This window comes from Peromyscus eremicus, chromosome 5 (assembly GCF_949786415.1).
Source record: "Peromyscus eremicus chromosome 5, PerEre_H2_v1, whole genome shotgun sequence".
In the NCBI taxonomy this organism is placed as follows: domain Eukaryota; kingdom Metazoa; phylum Chordata; class Mammalia; order Rodentia; family Cricetidae; genus Peromyscus; species Peromyscus eremicus.
In genome coordinates this window covers 84,178,526-84,201,343 of record NC_081420.1, presented here as the reverse complement: position 1 = coordinate 84,201,343, position 22,818 = coordinate 84,178,526, and the positions used below count along the sequence as shown (strand labels likewise).

Sequence of the window (22,818 nt, the reverse complement as noted above, 5' to 3'; positions counted from 1 at the left end):
CCTCCCAAGTTCTGGAATTAAAGGCCTGTGCCTCCATGCCCAACTAAGACGTGTGTTTTGAATGTAATCTTGTTTGTGAGCTCCTCAGAAATAATACCGAATTTACAGCTTGGAAACATTGCATACTGGGGCCTTAAACACAGTTCATTGCTATTTTAACATTCTTATATAAAATATCTCTGTATTTAAAAGTTGTGTAAGCAATCGATTTTGTTAATTTAAAACTTATTTCTTTTTGAGCTGTGTCTCTTTTATCCTTGTTTCCCCTCCTTGCTGTGTAGCCCAGGCTGGCCTCCCACTCAAAACAATCCTCCTGCCTCTGCCTCCCAAATGCCGAGATTCCAGACAAGAGACACCATGCCAGGCAATCTCAACTGCAACTTGTGCATGCTGTGCCAGCAGGAGACTTCAACAAGACTCCAGGATGAGGGCTCCTTTCCCTTCCCACATCTCCTTAATTTTCTGTGTCACAAGACAAAAGAGTGAAATACTGGATCAGGCAGCACCGGGCAGGCGGGAATGCCTGGTGGTAGGTCCGTGGCAGAGCCAGATGGCCTAGGGTAAAAAGGTACACAGTGGCCTTTTCCACCACCCAGGCCTCTGTTGCTCCTGGGAAGAAGGTAGGCTCTCATCTCAGGCCCTGGTTTGCTCAAGGGGGCCAAATTCCTGACCCCAGTTTGCCTTTCAATAAATGTCCCCCGACCCCTTTTCTTGGGAGTAGGAGTAGGTTCTGACCTGCATTGCTTCCTAAGCCGAACACACCTTTGAAATTAGAGGCAGTAAGGGCCAGGCAAGACTGTTCCCCAATCTCTAATGCACAGTCCCCTGAAAGAGGTGAGTCGGGAGTTCAGGTGACCAAACACACCTGCTTAGGGTAAGAGCTTGGCTTTCTGCTGGTGAACGAACCCTCTTCCCTTCAAAGCAAGCCCTCGGGCGGGCTCCTGTTCACCCTAACCTGGTAGGTCACACTTAAAGATGACCGAGTTTGTGTTGCAATGCCATCTGGAAGGATCTACCCGGTGCAGGCACCCCTCCCGAGCCCCGCCCCTCCTTCCTTCCTGATCCCCCTTCTTCATCCTCTCTCGCCTCCACCTCCTTCTCCTAGTAGGAGCCTCTCACCAGTTCTCTGGCTCTCCCTCCCTCCTCTTCCCCAGCCCCGCTCCTCCTTCCTCCTGCGACCCCGCCCCCTCCCCCCTCCGCTGGGCTCCTTCGCGGGGCGGCGGGGCGGCGGTGCGCAGGCGCGGAGCCGAGTCCCGCTGGGCCGCAGCCGGTGGCCGGCTCGCAGTGGGCCCTGTACCCGGCCCTTCACGCTCCGTTCCCCCTTGCTCTGTGGAGACTGGAGGACGTACCAGATCCCACGGAACTGTGGCGGCAGGATGGCGCAGACCGCCATGTCCGAGACTTACGGTAAATCCCGCGGGTTCGCGCTTATGTGTGTAGGAGGGGCAGGCCTTGGGGTCCCGAAATGTGTGTGGCTGGGGTTAGGGTCTCCAGAGCCAGTGTTTAGAATATCGAGATGTTGGGGCTGGACTGGGATCCTGAGAACCTCGTGGTGTCAGAGGCCCGGTGGAGATACTGAGAATCTTGGGGTGTTTAGGGCTGGGCTGGGATCCTAGTAATCGTGGAGTGCCAGTAGCTGGGATTCTGAGAATCTAGGTTTCAGGGCTAGGTGGAGATACTGAAAATCCCGGGGTGTCAACTGCTGGGATCCTGAGATTCTTGGGGTGTCAAGGTCGGGCTAGAACTTGAGAGCGCCTGGATGTTTAAGGCTGGGCTGGAATCTTGAGGATCTAGGGGTATCAGGAGCTGGGTTGGACTCTCCGGCTAGCAGGTGCCCCCAGCTGTGCAGAGCATTGTGATCCTCTCCTCCAAGTTCCCTCCTGCTTTGACCCTGGTTTCACCCTACATTCCCCTCCTTGGATTGTTTAAATAGCTCAAGGTTGGGGGAGCCAGTTTATCGTTGATTCTCCCCCTCCTCGCTGCAGCACGGAGCGCAGGGATGGGGGCTCAGGGCCACGCCTGCATTCAGTGTCTTTGGGGGCATGGCTGTGGGCCTCTCAAGGCTTGGAATTCCTTTCTTTGCATTGAGATTATAATGAGTTTTAAATGGATGACTGCATCTCTTTTCTGGAGACCCCTGGCCTTCCGTATCTTTCTCTCCCTCCCTCCACCCTGTTATAGGTCTCCTTATAGCTCTTTATAAACACATATCCTCTTTATGACCATAAGCCTTGGAGATGGAGCTGTGTCTTTTTCATCTTTGTCCCAGTCGTTTCCAATAAACTGGTACTATGCGTGATTACCAGTCCCTACCTGAGGCTTGAGACTTTGATTTGGTATGTGCTGGTTCCAGGGAGGGACTCCCATGGAAAAGCATGGTGATCAGTCCGGGTTATCCCAATGTGCCCCCTGATTCCTTCCTGCCACAGGGTGGGGCCAGGGGCCAGCCAGGAAGGTTCTAATCATTGTAAGAAAGTGAGTGCCCTGGAAACTTCCCCAAGAGTTTACAGTCCAGTGAGGAACAGATGGTTAATTCGGTTGTGACCTTAATGGATAAACAATTAAAATCCAGGCAGCAGTTCTGAGGAGTATGGTCTGGCCAACTGTGTGAGAAAGAGCTGACCCAGATAGGTCAGAGAGGGGCAAGTGAACAGGCAGATCTGGGGTTCAGGTCTGGAGCATGGTGTGGGCCCCTTAACTTGAGGAGATGGAGGAAGCAGTTGAAGGACCTTAAGGTTTGGACTTTGAGAGGGCGGGACCCTGGGAAGGGTAATATGAGGCACACAGCCGCCTGGTTCACTGTCTCCTGGCACCAGCACTCCTGGGGCACTGAGGCATAATGTCTGACCCTATAAACTTCAGGCACTATCCATGGGTGGCTGGCTTTGTCCGGGCCACAGGTGTGTTTGTCTTTCCCTTCATTTCAAGGTATTTTCCAAATATGCCTTTATTTTTTAATTTTTGTTTTGTTTTGGTTTTTGTTTATTTTGACACAGTTTCTCTCTCTCTCTAGTTCTGGATGACTTAAAAATCAGTGTAGCCCAGGCTGGCCTCACACTTGTGGCAATATTCCTGCCTCTGCCTCCTGAGTGCTAGGATTATAGACATGTGTCCCCATGTCCAGGTTTCTACTTTTTAACTAAGTCTGAATGTAATCTTTCCTTTCAAGGGAGAAAACAAACAATGAATAGAAACTAAAAAGTAGAAGTCTAGCTTTAGAAAGAGGCAAGAGGGGTCTCTAGAGCTGCTGGCATAGAAGAATAGTCACCCAAAACCAAGGCAGAGGCTGGCACCTCCACTCATCCTTGACTGTGTTTACACAGTTTTGTTCCCCAAATTAAAACAACCAAGACCTCTCCTTCTGGACGTTTGCCTGTTGGCTGGCATAGGAATGTTTGCCTAACCTTTAAATTCCGTGTGTTTGGGGCTGGTTTTCTCTCTTCTGTGAAAGGAGGTTCTGTGCAGCTTGGTGGAAATTCGATGAGAAATAGGAGCCCGTGTTTTACGGCTACTAATGAGCTGGCTGCTAACGGCCTGTAGAACAGTCCCTGCACCTTGCACTGGCTGAGTGGTGTCCAGCGTTTTCTTGATCTGAAGTTCCTAACTCCGTGAACACGGTGCTTTAGCTCACATAATATCATAATGTAAATTGGAATGTTAAACAGGTAGGCTTCTCATTGAAATGTGGTTGACCTAGTCCACTTGATTAAACTGAGACACTAGGATATTAGTAAAGCGTACTGTGGGTGAGCCTGTGGTGGCTTTCTAGGCATGATTAGATCCCGAGGGCTCCAAGCTAATCAATGAATTCATCCCTTGATATATTCCTGATCTGATGTTATTATGGCCCGTGATTCAAGGTTGGAGGTAGGACATGACTGGAGGAAACTGGGGGGATGTCCTTGGGGCTCTGTCTTCCCCCTGCCTCTTCTTGTAGTCCCACTCTCTGCTTCCTGGCCTTTGCTTCCTGGCCTCTCACATCAGTGAACTGTCCCATCACATATTCCCAGCTACGATGGGCTGACTCCTGGGAAACTGAGCCAAACAAATCCTTCCTCCCTTCCCTTCTCTCAGGCATTTTGGTCCCAGCTAACAAAAGTAACACTGACCCTCAACCTGAGTGTCCCTAACCTGAAGGGAGCTTGTCCTAGTGATTGTTAGAGACACAGCATCCTATGACTGTGTTCAGTGAGCGCTGGCCGGGCCAAGGACTCATGTCAGCAGCCTGAGACCTGAGAGTTTGAAAACTCTCCTTGAGTAATTCCTGACACCAAATGGTCAGTCACAGAAATTGCTAAGCAGTGTATATGGTGGGAAAATGCCAGGGAGCTTTTAAAACTTCAATTGCTAGAGAAGAATGGCATGGAGGAAGAATTTATGCCATGTACTATTTGAAAATCTCCTGAGACAGAAGAATTCTGCTCATGTTGCTGGCCTCGTGGTTGTTTCTATCATAGTATATTCAGTATAGTACATTCCACTTAGAAAATAACGCACAGCATTCTAGTGTCTAAAAGATAAGGTTGAGACCATCAGAGTATTTTCTGCTAACTACACATCCTCATTTGTGTATGTGAGGTTTGAATTGTGTCCTCAAAGTCACACTTAAGTCCTAGTTCTGGACCTGTGCATGTGACCTTATTTGGAACAGGATCTTTGCCAATGATTATTGAAGGTGGAGTCATGCTGGAGTCGTATGCCCCAAACTCAGTGACTGTGTCCTAACGAGACCAGGGAAACATGGACACAGACATACACAAGGAGAGTGGGCAGTGGCAGTGAGCCTCAGGTTAGAGAGGTCCAGTACCCAGCTAAGGTACCCTCAGCATAGCTGGCAACCACCAGAAACTAGGAAGAGGCAGGAAGCACCCGTTCCTGAGCATGCAGGAGCTCAACACTGCCACACCTCACTGCAGCCTCTGGCTCTGACAGCAGATACCTGTCACATTAAGCCATTGGACTTGAGGAACTTTGAGGTGCAAAGCCTCCAAAGCTATCTCACAGGTCTTAGTTGTTATACAATGAGTCTTGAAGAAATGTAGGCTTGATAAGGCAATTAGGATTGACAAGGATATCTCAAATAAAAAAAAGCAACATTTAAAGCCCTTTCATTCATAAGGTAAAATTAATTTCCTGTTAAGAGAATCCCCTGAATCCCCATCGCCTTAACTCACAATTGACAAAAAATTTAAACAGTTCAAGCAGACATCAGAAAAAAAGAACATTTGTTTGATTCAGTACATTTTTGATCGACAAAGTCATAGTTTTCTTTTTCTTATTCACTGAAAACTTACTGGTGAGCATTTCAAGAAGCAGGGTCTGGGCCTGGGGTGGGAGGCATGTCCGTGATCCCTGCACTTAGGATGTGGAGGCAGGAGGATCAGAAGTTGAAGGTCATTCTTTTCTATACTGTATAGGGAGTTGGAGACCAGCCTGTGCTACATGTGATCCTGTATCAAAAGAAAAGAAAGGAGAGAGAGAAAGGGGAGGGGGATGGAGGGGAGGAGAGAGAGCAAGCTAGGAAGATGCCTCTGAGGGTAAAGTAGTCGCTTTGCCGTCGGCCTGAGCTCAGTCCTCAGAACCCACGTGAAAGTGAGAGAGCTGATTCCACAAAGTTGTCCTCTGACCTCCACATACACACACCCATTGCACACTTGTGCCCTCGTCCAAATTATACATACTCACAGTAATAATAATAATTTTTGTGGTTTCACCTATAAAAGGGTCAGTTCCAGGGGTCTGGAGAGGCTCCCCTAAAGCTCCAGATGTAGAGGTGCTGTTGGCTCAGGAACTGTGTTTGAAGTCTTTATCAGGGGTGTCCAACCTTTTGCTATTACATGATTTTGTAGTCTACAAATGTGTTGAGCAGCATTCTTAGCTATCCTGGGATGCTTGTGACCATGGGTAGAGGTCAGACATACATTAATGTAGTTGATATGACTGTATTGTATCACAGCTTATCCAAGAACATTGGAAACATGATTCTTTGGCAGAACAAGATCAGTATTCCTCTCATGGCCATCTGGGTGCTAAAGCCTGTGACTTTACTTCTGATTCTGGGATGCCTCCGATTATATAGTACCAGTTCACCATTAATTCCTAAGGATCTTATTTCTCCATCCCCTCCCTAACTATTCCACCTGGGTGCCCCCAGAGAATAAGAATACAGTGTGTCCCGTGCCCAATCACATAATCCTCTGCCTCCCCGGGCTGCTGCTCTCTGAGTCCCCACCTGCCTTGGAGAAAGCACCATTTAGACTGTCCCCCACCCTCAGCTCCTGAGTCCAGCTCTCTGCTAAGTCTCCAAGATGCCTTTCCACAGAGTTCATGTTACTGTTCTCCCTGGAAGGGGCAAAAGGAAGTTGAGTCAGGGCTGCTCGGCCAGATCCTGAATAAAGGGAGGTTCTCTTGGTTCCCATCTCAGTGACTTGGCAGGTATGGAACATCCTGAGGCTTGCTGCTTGCACATCTACCCCTGGACCTGCAGCTTCTGCAGGCTTCTCATGGGACCCACAGCTCCCCAGATGTGCATGAGAGAAGGGGCCTTGAGAAAATTATGTTGGAATGCAGTATCATTGGAAAACCATGATGACTGAGTAAATTAAATTCCCAAACTTTCCAAATTCTCCAAAAAGCAATTTCGTGTAAACATAAGTTTGAAATTTTCTTCTTGCTGTAATAGCGGTCCTTCTTTTAAAGACCATGTCGATGGGTTTTTTAAGAATTCACATGTTGGCCGGGTGGTAGTGGTGCACACCTTTAATCCCAGCATTCAGGAGGCAGAGGCAGGTGGATCTCTGGGAGTTTGAGGCCAGCCAGGTCTACAGAGTGAGCTCTAGGACAGCCAGAGCTGTTTCGAAACCCTGTCTAAAAAAAAAATTCTGTATCAATTATTCTTAACAGATTTTCTTTTTTTATTTAACAATTCAATATTGACTGACTGTGTAGATCAGACTGACCTCAAACTTAGAGATCCACCTGCCTCTGCCTCCTGAATGCTGGGATTAACACAGCTTTTTTGTTTGTTTGTTTGGTTGGTTTTTTTTGGTTTTTTGGTTTTTGGTTTTTAGGGTTTTTTTTTTGTTTTTTTTTTTTTGTTTTTTTTTTTAATATGCTACATATATGGGTGCCCACAGAGACCAAAAGAGGACATCTGAGCTCCTGGATCTAGCATTATAGGCGGTTGTGAACTGGGTGCTGGGATTGAACTCTGATTCTCTGGAAGGGCAGGAAATGTTCTTAAGTATTGAGTCATCGCTCCAAACCTGAACATTTCTTTGAAATGAGAAAAAGTTCAAGTTGTTTCTGGAATTTCTTCTCTCAAACCCTCCTAGGGGATGTGGTCAAACTGAACTGGGTTTTTTGTTTGTTTGTTTGTTTTTTGTTTTTGTTTTTGTTTTTGTTTTGAGGCAGGGTTTCTCTGTGTAGTTTTGGTGCCTGTCCTGGATCTCGATCTGTAGACCAGGCTGGCCCTGAACTCACAGAGATCTGCCTGGCTCTGCCTCCTGAGTGCTGGGATTAAAGGCATACGCCACCATTGCCCCATGAGCTGGTATTTTTATCATTCTTAGTAATTATAGCAGAACGTTGCCCAGTTAAAGATTTGGAAGCCTCTGCTAGCTTGCATCCTGTTCTGCCTGGGCCTTAGCCCTGTTGCTGTGATGGAATTTCTGAGATAGGGCAGTTGTGTTTATCTGTTTGTTTGTTAAAGACTTACTTAACTTTTATGTGTATGAGTGTTTGCCCGGATGTATGCAAATATACCTTGTGTGCCTGGTGCCTGCAGAGCTCAGAAGACAATTGGATACTCTGGAGCTGGAGTTAGGGTGATTGTAATAAGGATCAAGCCCTCACCCGGTGTCATTGTCCCATTTCACTGCTGGGTTGTTTTCTGTGCATTTGAAGGCTGTGTGACATTTGCTAGTCAGTGGCTATAACTGTGGCATAAAATATAAGATGACACAGGGCACTGTTGTTTAAAGGGTAGAACTGGGTGTCATGCCTATAGTCCCAACATTTGTTAGAGGTAGGAGGGTAGCCTGGGCTATATGAAACTCAGTCTTTAAAAAAGATTTTTTAAAAAAGGAACCACATTATAGCAGAGAACATAAGGCAAGTAAGCACTGTGTACTTATACATTTTATTTTTTATTTTATTTATTTTAAGCTTGTCTAAGAGTTCCAAGGAACTGAGTAGCACAGCCTTCATTCCTAGCTCTCAGAGGCAGAAACGAGCAGATCCAGCCTGGTCTACACAGAGAGCCACAGGCCAGCAAGGGCTGCAAAGTGAGACCTTGTTTCAAAAATAAGAGTTCCAAGGGTAGTTCATGTTGTAAAAGACTTGGTCAGTACAAATAAGTGTGTGATGGCCGTGGATCTGACGTCTAATAGAACGCGTGCTCCGGTGCGCCTCCAGCAGCAGCTCACAGCACTTAGTGGCTGCGTCTTGTGGGTGTTTCTGCTTCTCTCCTCTGGTTTTGTGTTGTTGTTTTAAGACAGGGTTTCAGGCTGGAGAAATGGCTTAGTGGTTAAGAATACTTGCTCTCTTCCAGATGACCCAAGTTCAGTTCCCAGCATGCATATCAGGTTGTTCACAACCTGTAACTCCCCTGTTACCCCCTGTGACTCCAGCTCCAGGGGGTCTAATCACCTCTGGCCTCTGCGGGCACCTGCATTCATGTGCATATACCCACACAGACACACATGCTGTTTTAAAAATAAAAAATAATAGGGCTGGAGAGATGGCTCAGAGGTTAACAGCAAGCACTGGCTACTCTTTCAGAGGTCGCCAGCAACCACATGGAGGTTCACAACCATCTGCATTGAAATCTGGTCCCCTCTGGTCCTCTCTTCTGGCCTGCAGGCATACATGGAGGCAGAACACTGTTACATAATAAATAAATCTTTCAATTTTTTTTTTTTTTTTTGGTTTTTCGAGACAGGGTTTCACTGTGTAGCTTTTCGCCTTTCCTGGAACACACTCTGTAGTCCAGGCTGGCCTCGAACTCACAGAGATCTGCCTGCCTCTGCCTCCCAAGTGCTGGGATTAAAGGCATGCACCACCATCGCCCGGGCAAATCTTTAAATCTTTAAAAATAAAAATAATAAAAGAGACAGGGTTTCCTATAACCCAGGCAGGCCTCACACTTGCTTTGTAGCCAAGGTTAGACTTGATCATGATCCTTCTGCCTCCACCTCCTGAAACAGATTACCAGATTGAACCATCATACCTGGCTCCATCTCCTCACAGGTGCGGCATGCTTTGGCATTTAAGCCTTAAGGAGTCAGTGGTATTTAGATGGGAGAAGAAAGGACACTATTCATAAAGTGCTAATAAATTATGAATGTAAGGTCTATTTTAGAGAGACATTTATCATTTTCTTTTCAAACATAAATTTTTAATTGCACAGAAAAGCACTGGAGACTTAAGAACAAAGCGGCCCTCCTTCGTCACTGCTGTCCATACAAGTAGAGTGTGCGTTTAGCAACCCCACTGTCTGCTGGTGTACCTTCCACAGCAGTTATTAGGAGAATGCTCACAAAGTAAACACAGGTCTGAGCACAGCCCATGGATCCTTGTGCAGATCAGCTCTTGCTTATGATCAAAGCAAAAACTTCCTTTCAATGCTAGTCTTTGGGAACAGAGGGTCCAGGTGAGCTTCTGCCTTGGTCCTCTGTACAATCCAGGGCACAGCCAGCCAAAACAAGCTTTGATGTGAATCCATTTGAGAAACAATTTTGCTCTCAGTCAGAGAAGATAAAACAAAAAGACAAAATAAATAGAAACTTGACTTGGAGGCCTGGTTTGACTATTTTCTTTGTGGTAGAAGTCAGACATTATGTTAGTGGAAACAGAACTCTAATAAAACCCGTTCTGGAGATCAAATTTCCTGGACTGACAAGGTCACGTGGGTACTTCACAGCGTCTGAAAATAGGGAAAACAAGCGTCCCTGCTGAGGACCCAGATCTGAAGCCAAGGCCCTGCCAGGCCTCTGAGCCAAGTGTGGGAGGACCTGGTTCTGCAGCTGCCAGATTCAAGTGACGGTCGGATGAAAGCTGGGCAGCCAAAGAAGTGACACGGTGACAAGCAGGGCCGTAGGGGAACTGCCCAGGTACTGCTGGGCACATCTGTGGCCTGCACTCAGCTTGGAACCCCAGTGGGGTGCTCTCAGTGCAGAGCCCCTGTGCATTCAGGTGTCTGGCTTCCTTGTTACTGATTGCAGAGGGAACTCCTGTTTGTCCCAAGTCCTGACGACATGGTAGCCCCTCATTTACTTTCCTCTCCAACTCCCTGTGTAGACAAGGATGACCTTCCACTTGTGATGCTGAGATTATGGCTGTGCACCACCATGCCCAGTTTAAGGACACTAGGTATCAACCCCAGTGCTTTGTACATGCCAGGCTGGCTCTCTACAGCCATAAAAACATTACGGACGCTCTGGTCTGTTTCAGGGCTGCAGTGCACGCTCTTTAGTTGCACATGCCCATGAACGGACTATCTCTAGCCGTTGTCACGCCTCAGCTTGACCGCTGTCTGAAGCTCTCCTGACACCAATGACAGTCCTGTGCCCAGTGCTACACTGGGGACTTTCCCCACCCAAGCAGCAGGTATGTGCCTGAGTGGGCAGTTAATCTTGCCTGCAGATGGGGGTGGAGTCAGATAGTCCAGAACTCAGACCCACTGTGAGGTGGGCCTAGGTCCCATGTACAGGTGGAGATGACCAAGAGGCTAGCCTTCAGCAGTTCTACTGATGTGACCAGATCTTGTTGACTCACTATGTTCCCTACAGAGCAAAATCTGTCTGTGGATCCAGGGCTAACTAGAGGTAAAAGGTGGGAGTGTATAGTGGTACCACAGACTCAGGAGGCCTCTAGGGCACAGACACTGGCCATCTGAACAATGTCCCGTTAGGACCCATGTTTTCTGTGTGTGCCTGTGGTGGCCAGGTCACAACAGCAGGAGGTCAGACTCTCAAAGATGATGAGACCTCAAGTCTCTGCCCTCAGTGGGTCAAAGCTGACACCTCGTGAACCAGCTCCCCATAAAGGAGGAGCTGAGAGTGAGCTGATTGTTCTCTGTCTAGCATGCTTACCTGCTCTTCCAGTACACCATGGCACGTCAGGAAAGTCCTTTGGGTCAGCCACAAGTCAGGTTAGCTATTCACACTGGGTGGGGTCACACACACACCTGTAATCCCAGTACTTGGGAGGCGGAGGCAGAAGCCTAGACTGCATATTAAGACCCTGTCTAACATGGAAAAGCTGTTCATCTCTCTTCCTCTTTCTCTCCTCTCTGTCTCCTCTGATTGAAATATTTTTTAAGTCATCTTGACAGATTATTTGCCCTTATTTCTTTATAGAGTTTGGCAGGCTTCATCCTCCTGTTAACCTAATCAAATTCGACAGTCTACTCCTTAATATACCCCAAATTTGTTCCTCATTAAGGGCAGCTGTTCCAATCAGACCTCTTTATCTTTAGTTCACTGTGTCCTGCACTGGCAGCTGACTTCCCATTCTGGACTGCTGATCCCTTAGGAGGGCACCAGACTTTGCATTTCCTGAAATACGCACCCCCTTCATGCTGAGCCCCGCCAGCCCTTTAGAGTTGCCGTCATCCGTGGACATTCAGGCTAGCCATCATCAGGGTCATCTGCCAAGCATCCTGCTTTGTCCTCAGCTCCTGACGTGGTGCCCGAAGCGTCTGTACGGAGGACAGGTCAGCTCCTCAGCCTCACGGCTCTGCAGGGTCATTCTGGTCATCTCCTCTTCTGCTTCAGGTGTTCAATTCCCTGACTTCACCCTGGGCATCCTCTGTCCAGTTTCCATCACTGACCACATCCATCCTGACATGGAAGTTCCTGGGTCTTTGAGAGGCCATGGTCTGCCTCCCTTCCAGAGACCCTGCCCTCCACCCCTGCCTCCAGTGTCTTTATCTGCTGCACTGCTTCTCTGTGCTTCTAGGACATGTGCTTTGCAAAGTCCCGGCCCAGTCCTCTATCAGCCCTGCTGCGATAGGACAGAGAGCTTTGTAGGGGGAGATGGGGGCAGGGGTGCAGCTTGTTCACCCCAGCACTCTCCTGTATGTCGGCTGTCTTCCACATCTCAAGCCATCATCCGCCCCGGGGGAGCCCACCAGTAGATGAAGATACCGGCAGAGGATGTGCCCACCTGTTCCAGTCAGCACATTCATCTGTGCCTTCCCTGTTGTCTCGGAAGGAAGTCTCGCCATCCACGATGAACCGGCCTTCTGCACAAACTGTCCCCCGGTCTCAGTTGCTGCATCTCATCCCCTCCCCTCCTTCTTTCCTGGTGTACCCACTGCTCTGCGTCCCCTTCTAACTCTCTACCTCTTCCCTCCCAGCTTCTTGGACGAGCTGCCAGTATTTCCATCCACACAGTATCACTTCATTCTTCAGCCCACTGTAGTGAGGATTCTGCCCTGCTTCAAGGGCACAGACTTCACCTTTTCACGGTCGACCCCTGTGAGGGATGCTTCCTGTGGGCTCACCTTGTTGGCTTGCAGGTGTTATCAGCTGAATCTGCCACTCAGTATCTCAAAATAGGTTCTTCTTGCAACCTTTGGCATCCCTTATATGGGTCTTCGAATTCCAAACTAAGCAGGAAAGTAAGAACCGCCCCCGCCCCCAATGCCTCCATCCTACCTATCCAAAGCTAAGTGCCATCCAGCCTGACCCCTTTCTGTCAGGAAGAGGGACCCCTGGAGAGGGTCCTGCAGTTCAAGGGCCTCTAACCTACTATGGCATGTGGAAATCTTAGCATCAAAGTGGCTACATGAAGGGAAAACCAGGACGGTGTCAGAACTTGTGTTCAAAAGCTCTCCACTGTGAGGTTGGCAGCGTGCATTAGGGTGGCTGTCCTGGAAGGAGGCCACTATGTTTGTGTCTCACGTACCTCTTTCCCCTTCCTTAGAGAAGTGGGTAGCATTCTTGGGAGGACCCGGATGCTGTCCCCTGAAATCTGGTGTTGACACAGACTACAGGTGGCAAGTCCCCCACCCCGCATGGCATCCTCTCATCTTGGGGGTTGCACATCCCAGTTCCAGATCAGTTTTATGCTAACAATCAGTTCCATAATGAGCTCAGAAGAAAACAGCAGGATCCCATGATACAGAGTGGGGCCATGGTCTGACTGGGAACAGGCCCAGGATTAAAGCAAGATGGAGGTCACAGACAGCAGCAGCTCCACAAGCAGAGGCGCCTGAGGTCACTGGCACGGGCTGTTTGGTCATTTTGACCCGTCCCCTACTGCATACCCTGCTTCTGTGCCTTAGCTCATGGTCCAGCTGTGGGTCTACTGGGGTCTGGGGAGAAGGTAAGGGCACTGAATGTCATGTCCTCTGGCAGCTGTGACTGCTTTTTCTCTGTAATGTCTCTGTGGAAGGGTGGCTGATGTCTCCCCACTGATTGCTGATTGCTTGATAGCTTTCCCATAATCCCTTCTGACATTTATCATATGGAAAGTTAAAAGTACACTGGTATAATGTCCCATTTTAGCATTTCTATTTTGGGATACAGACTTTTCCCTGCCTTCAAGCTAATTCCTCCCCGAAGAAACCATTACCTTGTGAGTATAATAACCATGGGGTTTTCAAGCAGATCCAGGGAAGAAATACCCTAAGAAGAGAAATCTGTTCCACTATGATTTGGGAAGAAACAAAGGTCACAAAAACAAAACAAAACACCAACTCGGAAGAACCCACAGCTCAGCTGCTACTGTGCTGTCACATGACCAGCTCCTTTTCATGTTAGCCAACCCCCCTCTGCTCTCCCTTTTTGTTGTTTGGTTGGTGGAAGGGTGGTGTGTGGTGAGGGGTTGTTTTATTTATTATTGTTGTTGAGATAGGGTCTCACAGAGCCCTGGTTGGCTCCTACATCCTTAAACAGCTGAAGTGACTTTAGATTCCTGATTCTGTTGCATTCATCTCCCAAAGTGTTGATTACACCACACCGGTCCCACACAGTTCTCATTACAGTGTTTTAGTGGTTGCTAGGGATACAGCATTATACACGTGCAATATGTCATCACTGGCTGTTGCCATTTACCAGATCAAGGGGAGAACCCTTGCCTTCCTTTGTTCCTACCTTCCCCTGATTATAAGATGTTACATGTATGAGTGTCTCGCCTGCGTGTATGTCTGTGCAGCACATGTATGCAGTGCCCTTGGAGGCCAGGAGAGGGCATCAGATTCCCTGGAACTGGAGTTACAAAAGGTTGTTTCCTGCCGCATGGGTTCTGGGAACTGAACCCTGGTCCTCTGCAAAAACAGCAAGTGCTCTTCACCTCTGAGCCATCCCTCCAGCCCCCTCTTTGTATTTCCTTAACTTCGCCATTTCTCACTTACTTAGGTAATTCTAGTAGGTATTTCTACAATCATGTCGGACAAAGTCGTCATTTTGTTTTTAAAGCAGCCATACATAGTTTAGAACCAAAGAGAAGGCAGGCCAGTTGCACTTGCTCATAACTATGTTACCAGATTCTTAGAACTCCTGACTCTCAAAGGAAGAGGAACACCTAGGTGAGCAGCTGTTGCACCCATCACTCTGACCTTACAGTTGGGGCACCCCATCTCCTTGAGGGAGTCTTCCTTCCTGCTGATTGCTCCACACTCTCTGTCCACTTTGTCCTTGTCTGTGTGTACACTTACTCCTCTCGGCAGTTCAGTGTTATTTTTACTATGATAATTTTTGGTTTTTTTTTGTTTGTTTGTTTTTTCTTTTTTCGAGACAGGGTTTCTCTGTGTAGCTTTGGGCCTTTCCTGGAACTCACTTGGTAGCCCAGGCTGGCCTCGAACTCATAGAGATCCGCCTGGCTCTGCCTCCCGAGTGCTGGGATTAAAGGCGTGCGCCACCACCACTGCCCGGCAGGTTTTTGTTTTTGTTTTGTTTTGTTTTTTTAATTATTATTGCGTGTATGTGTATGATGGGTGGGGCACATAATGTGCCACCATGCTCCCACCTTTACATAGGCTCCAGGGATTAGTCTCAGGTCATCAGGCTTGCCCAGAAAGCACCTTTACCTGCTGAGCTACCTTGCTGGCCCTTGTTTTGAAGCAGGGTCTCACACTGTAGCCCAGGCTGGCCTTGAACTCTTAGTGATGCTCTTGCCTCTGCCCCCCAAGTCCTGGGACCTCAGGCATGAACTACCACACCCAACTGATTGCTTTAATGTCTATATATCTATCTATATATATATATCACTATTTCTTTTGGTATTGATCCCTCTTTTACAGAAGTTAGATTTCCCTCTGTCCTCTGTGTCTTTGGGGTTCCCCTGTTTTCTTGGTGACGCTCTGTTGTCTGCTAGTAATTTTCCTCCAGCTTCTGCTCTGCTCCTTCTGCCTTCATTTTGTCCATCTCCTCTTTAACGTATTTGTGTTTTGTTTCCTCAGCACTGGAGACTGAACCCAGGCCCCTGTACACACCGGGCATATGCTCTCCACCTAGTCATTAACACATGCCCAGCCCTCTTCTTCTGCTTTTCATTATGAAACAAACTAAGTTGTCCAGGCTGGCCTTAAACTTGAAATCCTCTTGCTTCATCCTCTCAAGTAGCCGGATGGCAAGCCTGTAGCACCAGGCCCTGGGAGAACTTACATGTAATGGTTGTCTTTTTTCTCCCCAGGCAATCTAGACTCTATTCTACCCATTCTCTCAAGCCTCCTGTTCCTTCATTTTTAACTACATTTTCACGTTATTGGTCATCCCGATGACCCCTTACCAAGCTGCCCTTTGGCAGGTCCTGAAGGCAGGGTCTGCACACATTGAGGCACTGAGGTGATTCCCATGCCCACTAGCCCTTGTTCTCTGTGTGTGAACTCCAGGAACCTCACATAAATAGGATCATCAACATTTGGCTTATGTCACTTATAATGTCCTCATAAGGAGTTGTTTCTTTGTGTGTTTTATAGCTTTAGGTTGTAAACATCTTCAGAGGGCCATGTGTGGGGAACCTTTGTGTCTCTAGTCAGGGTGTGCCCTTCTGAAGTGATCTGCATCGCTTTCTGGGGCATATTATTGTTGATTTCCTGATTCAGAGTGTATTGTCTGAAATAATTACAGTATCAGCTCATAATTCATTGTCAAAGGGGAATGTTTCCATCCTCTTGGGAGGAATGAGTGGGCTTTACTAGTTGTCGGGGCACTCCAGACCCCACCCCCTCAAGGCTGCACTCTGCTACTGTTCCAGAAAAGCAACATCATTCTGTTTTCCTAAACGCTCCACTGTACTTCGACATTTGACCACAGTGATTGCGAACAAGCTGTTTTCTGTGTATCGCCTCTTACTTTTTGAGTGTCGGTGCTCTGGCGTGACTGTGTCTTGCCCGTCCCTTCTCCATCGCGGTATGCCGGGCTGTCACCCTTTGGCCGGGTGTGGCAATGGTGCAGTCAGCAGTGAGTTTATAAAGGACAGCTCAGCAAATCCCAGCCCGAGTCCACACTGGGCTATGTGAGTCCAAGGTCCAGAAGCAGGGATTTGTGCTCTTCGAGCAGTCTTTAGTGTGCCCTGGGAGTCTCCCTTTGCCTGCCTGTTGCCAGCCTTTACCTTCTCCCTCTCCTAAGGCAACAACAGACCCAACTTTAGCTCTTTTTTATCTTCTCTTTATAACTTATACAACTTTGTTTCCTAACAAAAGAGAATGTTGAATAAGGTTGAGAAACTTCAGTTCCCTTTAGCCTGGCCATCTTAACCAACTGAAATTTTGAGTATACATTTCAGTGATGTTAGAGTACAGTCGTATGTCATGGGGTTGCTAGAGAGATGGCTTGGAGGTTAAGAGCACTGGCTACTCTTCCAGAGGACCCGGATTCGATTCCTAGCACCCATATGGCAGCTCAGTCCCAGGGGAGCTAACTCCTGGCCTGCAAAGGCACTGCATGCACATGGTGTATAAATATACATGCAGGCAAACCACCGATACAATAACTCAAAGATAAACAAGCTCTCCACTAAAGAGTAAAGACGTAAGCACAGTCACGTTGTGGAATACGGTGTCCACCACCGTCTCTTGAATTCTCCTATTTCCAAACGGATGCTCGTGCCCACGAAATGGCAAGTCTCCAATTCCACCCCAGGCCCTGGCAATCTCTCTCTACTTTAGTCTACTCTGAAGACCTCACATAAAAGGATTCCGTATTTGTCATTTTATGACGGGTTTATGTCACTAGTGTCCTTCAGTTCACCTGTTAGAGCAGTTATTAGGAGCTCTTTCCTCTTTAAGGCTAAGCCCTGTTCCATTGAATGGAGATAGCACATTTTAGGTATCTGTTCTTCTACTGACGGACATTTGAGTTGCTTCCCTGTTTTACTACTGTGAATAATGCTGGTGTTAAAGTTTTATTTTTTAATTTTATGTGTTTTGTCTGTGTGTATGTAAGTGCACTGTGGGTGTACCTGATGAGTCAGAGCCCAGAGGAGGATGTTGAATCCCCTGGAACTGGAGTTAAAGATGGCTGTAAGCTGCCATGTGGGTGCTGAGAAACCAACCCAGGTCCTCTGCAAAAGCAGCCAGTGCTCATAACTGTTAAGTCATTTCTCCAGCCCTTATAATAACTTGTTTTTGAACCAGAGTTGAAGTTTATTAAAAGGTTTTGTTTTGTTTTGTTTTGTTTTGTTTTTCGAGACAGGGTTTCTCTGTGTAGCTTTGGCGCCTTTCCTGGAACTCAGGCTGGCCTCGAACTCAACAGAGATCCGCTTGCCTCTGCCTCCCATGCGCCAGGATTAAAGGCGTGCGCTACCATCACCGGGCTATTAAAAGATATTTTGATATAGATTTTATACTTAATGATTAAGAGAAAGAGAAGCACTCAGGAAGAAAGTTAGACACATGCAAGAACGTGTGTGTAGGCATCTCAAAGAGGAGTGGAGTCCCCCTGTCATGCTTTAAAAACATACAGTGAGAAGCTGGAGTGATTGGTCTTTAAATGCTGGCACAATTCTAATGGCACTTTGCCATGATTTTCTGCCACCATTTGGATATCACTGGAGACCAAATAGGCTTAATTTCTGAGTAATGATTATAGTTCTTGGAAACTGGTGACAGGGCCATGTCGAAAGCCAGCAGCTGCCTCAGCTTAATGGGGGAGAGCAGAGTGGCTAGGATCATCAGCACTTGGTCCCATCTGGAAGATGATGTGGTCTGGAGAGAGTTAGGAATACAGAGCATGGGTACCAGGCAGGGGGGGTGGGCTTGCAGCAGGTCAGGGTTAAGACAAGGTTAGGCTAGGCAGGTCCATTCAGAGGACAAGGAGCCAATGTGTTGAGCTCCCAGCTAGGCAGGAGGACTAGAGTTCTTACTAAAGAGAAAGCAGTTGGCTGGGTGAGGTGAGTGCCTTTAATCCCCGCTCTCAGGTGGGCAGGCAAATCTCCAAGTTGAAGCCAGCTGGTCTACAGAGCAAGGTCCAGCCAGCTAGAGCTACATAGCAAGACTCTATCAAAAACAGAAAGCAAGCTAGCCATCATGCCTTTAATCTCAGCACTTGGGAGGTGGAGGCAGGCAGATCTCTGAGAGTCTGAGGCCAGCATGATCTACATAGTGAGGTCCTGTCTTAGAGAAAGGGGGTGGGGGAGAGAGAAGTAAAGAGAAAGAGCAATTGAAGTGCTGGGTATGATAGTACACTTGTAGTGGTGTACTTATGAGGCAGAGGCAGGAAGATCAAGAGTTCAAGACCAGCCTCTGCTACACTGAAAGTTTGCAACCCTGACTTTCTGAAGCTACTTTATACTAATTAACAAATTCCATCTTGGAAATCTTTTATTTCAATCTTGTAAAAGGAATATACCAAGAGCTGGAGAGATGTTGCAGAACAGTAGTTCTCAACCTGTAGGCTGCAACCCCTTTGGGGGAGGGGGTCAAATGACCCTTTCACAGGGGTCACATATCCTGTATATTAGATATTTATATCATAATTCATAACATTAACGAAGTTATAGTTATGAAGTATCAATAAAAATAATTCTATTGTTGGGGTCACCACAACATAATAAAAGGAACTGTAATAAAGGGTCACAGCATTAGGAAGGTTGAGAACCACTGCCTCAGAGGTTAAGAGCATTCATTGGCTGCTCTTCCAGAGGAATCAAGTTTGATTCCTAGCTTCTGAATAGCAGCTCACAACCATCTGTAACTCCAGCTCCGGGGCATCTGTTGCCCTCTTCAGACCTCTGCAGGCACCACACACACATGTTCGGTACACACACATACAGGCAAAATACCACTACACATAAAATAATACATTTTTAAAGGAATATTCCAAATTACGACCCTGTCTGCACTGAATCAGACACTAGACCTGCAGCCTGAACTTGGCCTCAGCTGCCTTCCAGGAACTACAGCCAAGGGATGAGAAGTGATGCATGGAGCTACGTGCCTGGGAACTCACCTCTGTGTAGAGAAGAAAGGAACAGATTTTGTTTGCAACTAAGTCTGCGTGTTTGTAGTGGCTAGCAGGGACCAGTTTATTCACTGTCAAAGTTAATTTTCAACCTTCAGATTTCTGAAGTTGTTGAAGGAACAGTTTGGAAAAGCTCCGAATATATCCGAAATATGCAAATGTAAAATGTATAGATGTGAAAAGGCAAGCCAGTGTGTATTTTCACAGAAGATTCAGTTACCTCTTCTATCATCACTAGATTCTATGACCATATTCTGAGTGTGTTCATAGCTCCCTTTAAAGTTATTTCTTATTCTTTTTTTTCTTTCAGATTTCTTGTTTAAATTCTTGGTCATCGGAAATGCGGGAACCGGCAAATCTTGCTTGCTTCATCAGTTCATTGAAAAAAAATGTGAGTGACACCAGACATTTTTGTAAAGTCTGAGCACCCTGGGCACAGAGGTGCTTATGGGAAATCTGAGCTTTCTGGAGAGGGAACCCATAGCTTCGAAGTACTTCAATTTTAAGTTTTTATTATTTGAAATTTTCATACATGTATATATTTCGATCCTCTACACCCCCTCTAGAACCCTTCTTCCTAACATGCCCCAACCTCTCCCTACTTGCATGTAACATCACTGAGTTTGATTAAGGTTGCTTGCATGCTTTCACCTGCTCCTCCCTGCCACCCACTTCTCTGTAAGCAGCAGCCAGCCTTTATCTTCAGCACTTTGAGCAGTTGTGGGTCTCTGCATCAACTTCTGTCCTCTCCAAAAGGAAGCTTCTCTGACCAAGGTTGAGAGCAGCACTAATCCACGGGTAGAATCATAAACGTTTAGAAGGCAGTTTGACAACATGTCCATTTAGCAAAACAACTATACTAGGTTCTCCACTGAGGTCTATAACCTCTCCAGCATGGGCTTTTGGCCAAGATTATAGTGCTAGGCATGAGTTTCCTCCTGTGGATTTGGGCAGGCCTCAAATCCAGTCTGAAGGTGGCTGGTTCCTTCTATAACATCCAGGCTACTGTTGTGCCAGTGGACATGTCTTGCCTGCTGGGTCAGTATTGTATCCCACAGGGTCTACCACTGAGTCAAAGGACTTTTAAGTAGATTATAAGGTTGGGTTTTGGGTTTTGTTTGGTTTTGAAATATAAGGTCTTGTTATGTAGCCTTGGCTACATGACTGAAACTTACTATGTAAACCAGGGTAGCCTTGAACTCAAAGAGATCCACCCAATGCTCCTTGCCTTCTGAGTGCTATTATTAAAGGTATGCGCCCAAATAGGTTGTATTCTTAGACTTTTACATGACAGAATTTTTATTAATTTAGTATTTCAGTTTAGTAGTGGCTCAGTTATCGTCTTTTCCTATCCTAAGAGATGACAAGATGGTTAGCATAGCCAAGGATTCTTCAGCAGGGACCCTGTTTCCGGCAGAGCAGCCAGATACACAGTGGAGTGCAGTTGGGCAGGTTATAGCCTTCAGTTGCTCTGGGTGGCCTTTAGTGCCTCTCAGGCCCTTCTGTCTCCTGTCCTGGTCTACAGGTCAGGAAGTGAAATGGAGAACTCAGAGGTGCTCCTGGGATGAGTGTCTGTTACGGAGGACTCTGGACACAGCCCCACATGCTTATGTTGAGTAGTAACATTTAGGAAAGGGAGATTTGATCTTTCTTCCACAATATATGAGAGTATGGAAGCCTGTAGGCTCAAAAAAGCCCTTAGAATAAGCAGAACTGTGATCACAGTATAAAGAGCTGTGGAGAGCGATCTGCTAGTTTAGGCCGTCAGAGGAAGGCTCGACACAGAACTGGCATAATAAAGTGCACCTAAGGTGGGAACCCCTCAGGTGGGGAAGAGTACAGAGTGTCTTGACAGAGAATGAAAAGACGTTTCTGGAATTTATTCTGCTACTTCCTCTGCCCAGCATAGGCTCTAGCGTGGTTTACCAACAGAGGTGGTTCTCTGCACGTTCACTTGCTTTTGATTTTTGGAAACGGGTCCTCACTCATCCTTTAGTTCTCGGGCTGGCCAGGACTTAATATACAGCCAGCTTGGCCTCAAATCCATGCCAGGCTTCTTGCCTTAGTCTCCCAATTGCCAGGACTGCAGGCATGAACCAACACTCCTGACATCCTTTCCATAGCTAGTGTCTGTTCCATCTCTGAAAAGAACAGAGCAGCCAGGCAGGTTGTGTATCCATCCCTAACTGTCCCCAGAGCCTCAAGGACAAGCTCGCTCTCTCCTTGTCACAACAGCATGCCTCCACTTGGGCTGCTGCCGAGGTCCTCCCTGCAGTGTGCCTGGGTGGGGGTGAGGGGCTTCCTACCTGATCACACTGAATCTGTCTCTGGCACAGGCTGGATTCACTGTCTAACCTCTCATCCTTCTAGAAAAAAAAAAAAAAAAAGACACATCAAGTGGCCCCCCTGATTTCAGCAGCAGTCCGTTGTGTCCAAGTCATGATGGGAGTCAGCAGGTGACAGGAGTAGCATTTGTTCTAACTCATCCCTTTGTCACAGCCACCTTGTACTGATGGCATGTCCCAGTTGTATTTAGAAGTGATGGGACTCTACAATAAACTCATTCAAAGTTTTGCTGTGCAATGCTAGAATTAATGAACATTTGGCACCGGCAATACACATAAGAAAGGATAAATTTTTTTTTTTCCTCAGACAGACCCCAAATCAGAGTTCTATGATCAGGTTATCCTTGGGGTCCCCTCTGTTCAGTTCTTTGGAATAACTACACTTTGACCACCTCACTGCTGACCAAGTGTCCAGCTGGTTACCAGGCACATGCCCTACTGCGCAGCAGGCTGGTGTCAGAAGGTGGCTGGTGTCAGACTTCTCCATGGACAGTAGGATGTCACAGGCTCAGGGCAGCCTCTTCCAGTCACTATATCATGTGTTAGGAGATGGGGGAACACCCTACTGTCTCTTTGAGAAAAGGAATCACGTGATTTACTTAGTGTCATTCGTCAGCTGACTGTTAGCGATGGATGGCTGAAGCTAACAGCCTTCCCATCTGCAGAGCCCTTGGTATGTCCCCTGCTGTGGGATGTCTTTCTGTACGCTGTGAATATGTGTTGCTCTGACTGTTGATAAATAAAGCTGCATTGGCCTATGGCAAGGTAGCTAGAGGCAGGCAGAAATCAAAGCAGATAGACAGGAAGAGAAAGGAAAGGCAGGGAGACGCCAGCCTGCCACCCAAGGAACAACATGCCAGCAGACTGGTAAGCCACGGAACATGTGGCAAAATACAGATTAATAGAAATAGATTAATTTAAGATATAAGAGCTAGCCAGCGTGAAGCCTGAGCCATTAGGCCATACATTTGCAAGTAGTATAAGCCTCTGTGTGTTTACTTGTCCTAGCGGCTGCCGTATGGGCAGGACACAGAAAAAGTTCTGACTACAGTCCCCTGCCC

At 47.2% G+C, this 22,818-nt stretch overlaps 1 protein-coding gene across 1 annotated transcript in view; it reads left to right on the top strand.

Annotated features, from left to right (window-relative positions):
• Positions 1-1,202: 1,202 nt before the first annotated feature.
• Rab4a (RAB4A, member RAS oncogene family) overlaps positions 1,203-22,818 on the top strand; it is a 30,041-nt gene continuing 8,425 nt past the window's right edge. The window contains exons 1-2 of the mRNA XM_059263842.1: positions 1,203-1,407; positions 19,723-19,803. Coding sequence (XP_059119825.1) covers positions 1,377-1,407; positions 19,723-19,803 — 112 coding nt within the window. The 5' untranslated portion in view covers positions 1,203-1,376. The remainder of the gene's footprint in view (positions 1,408-19,722; positions 19,804-22,818) is intronic.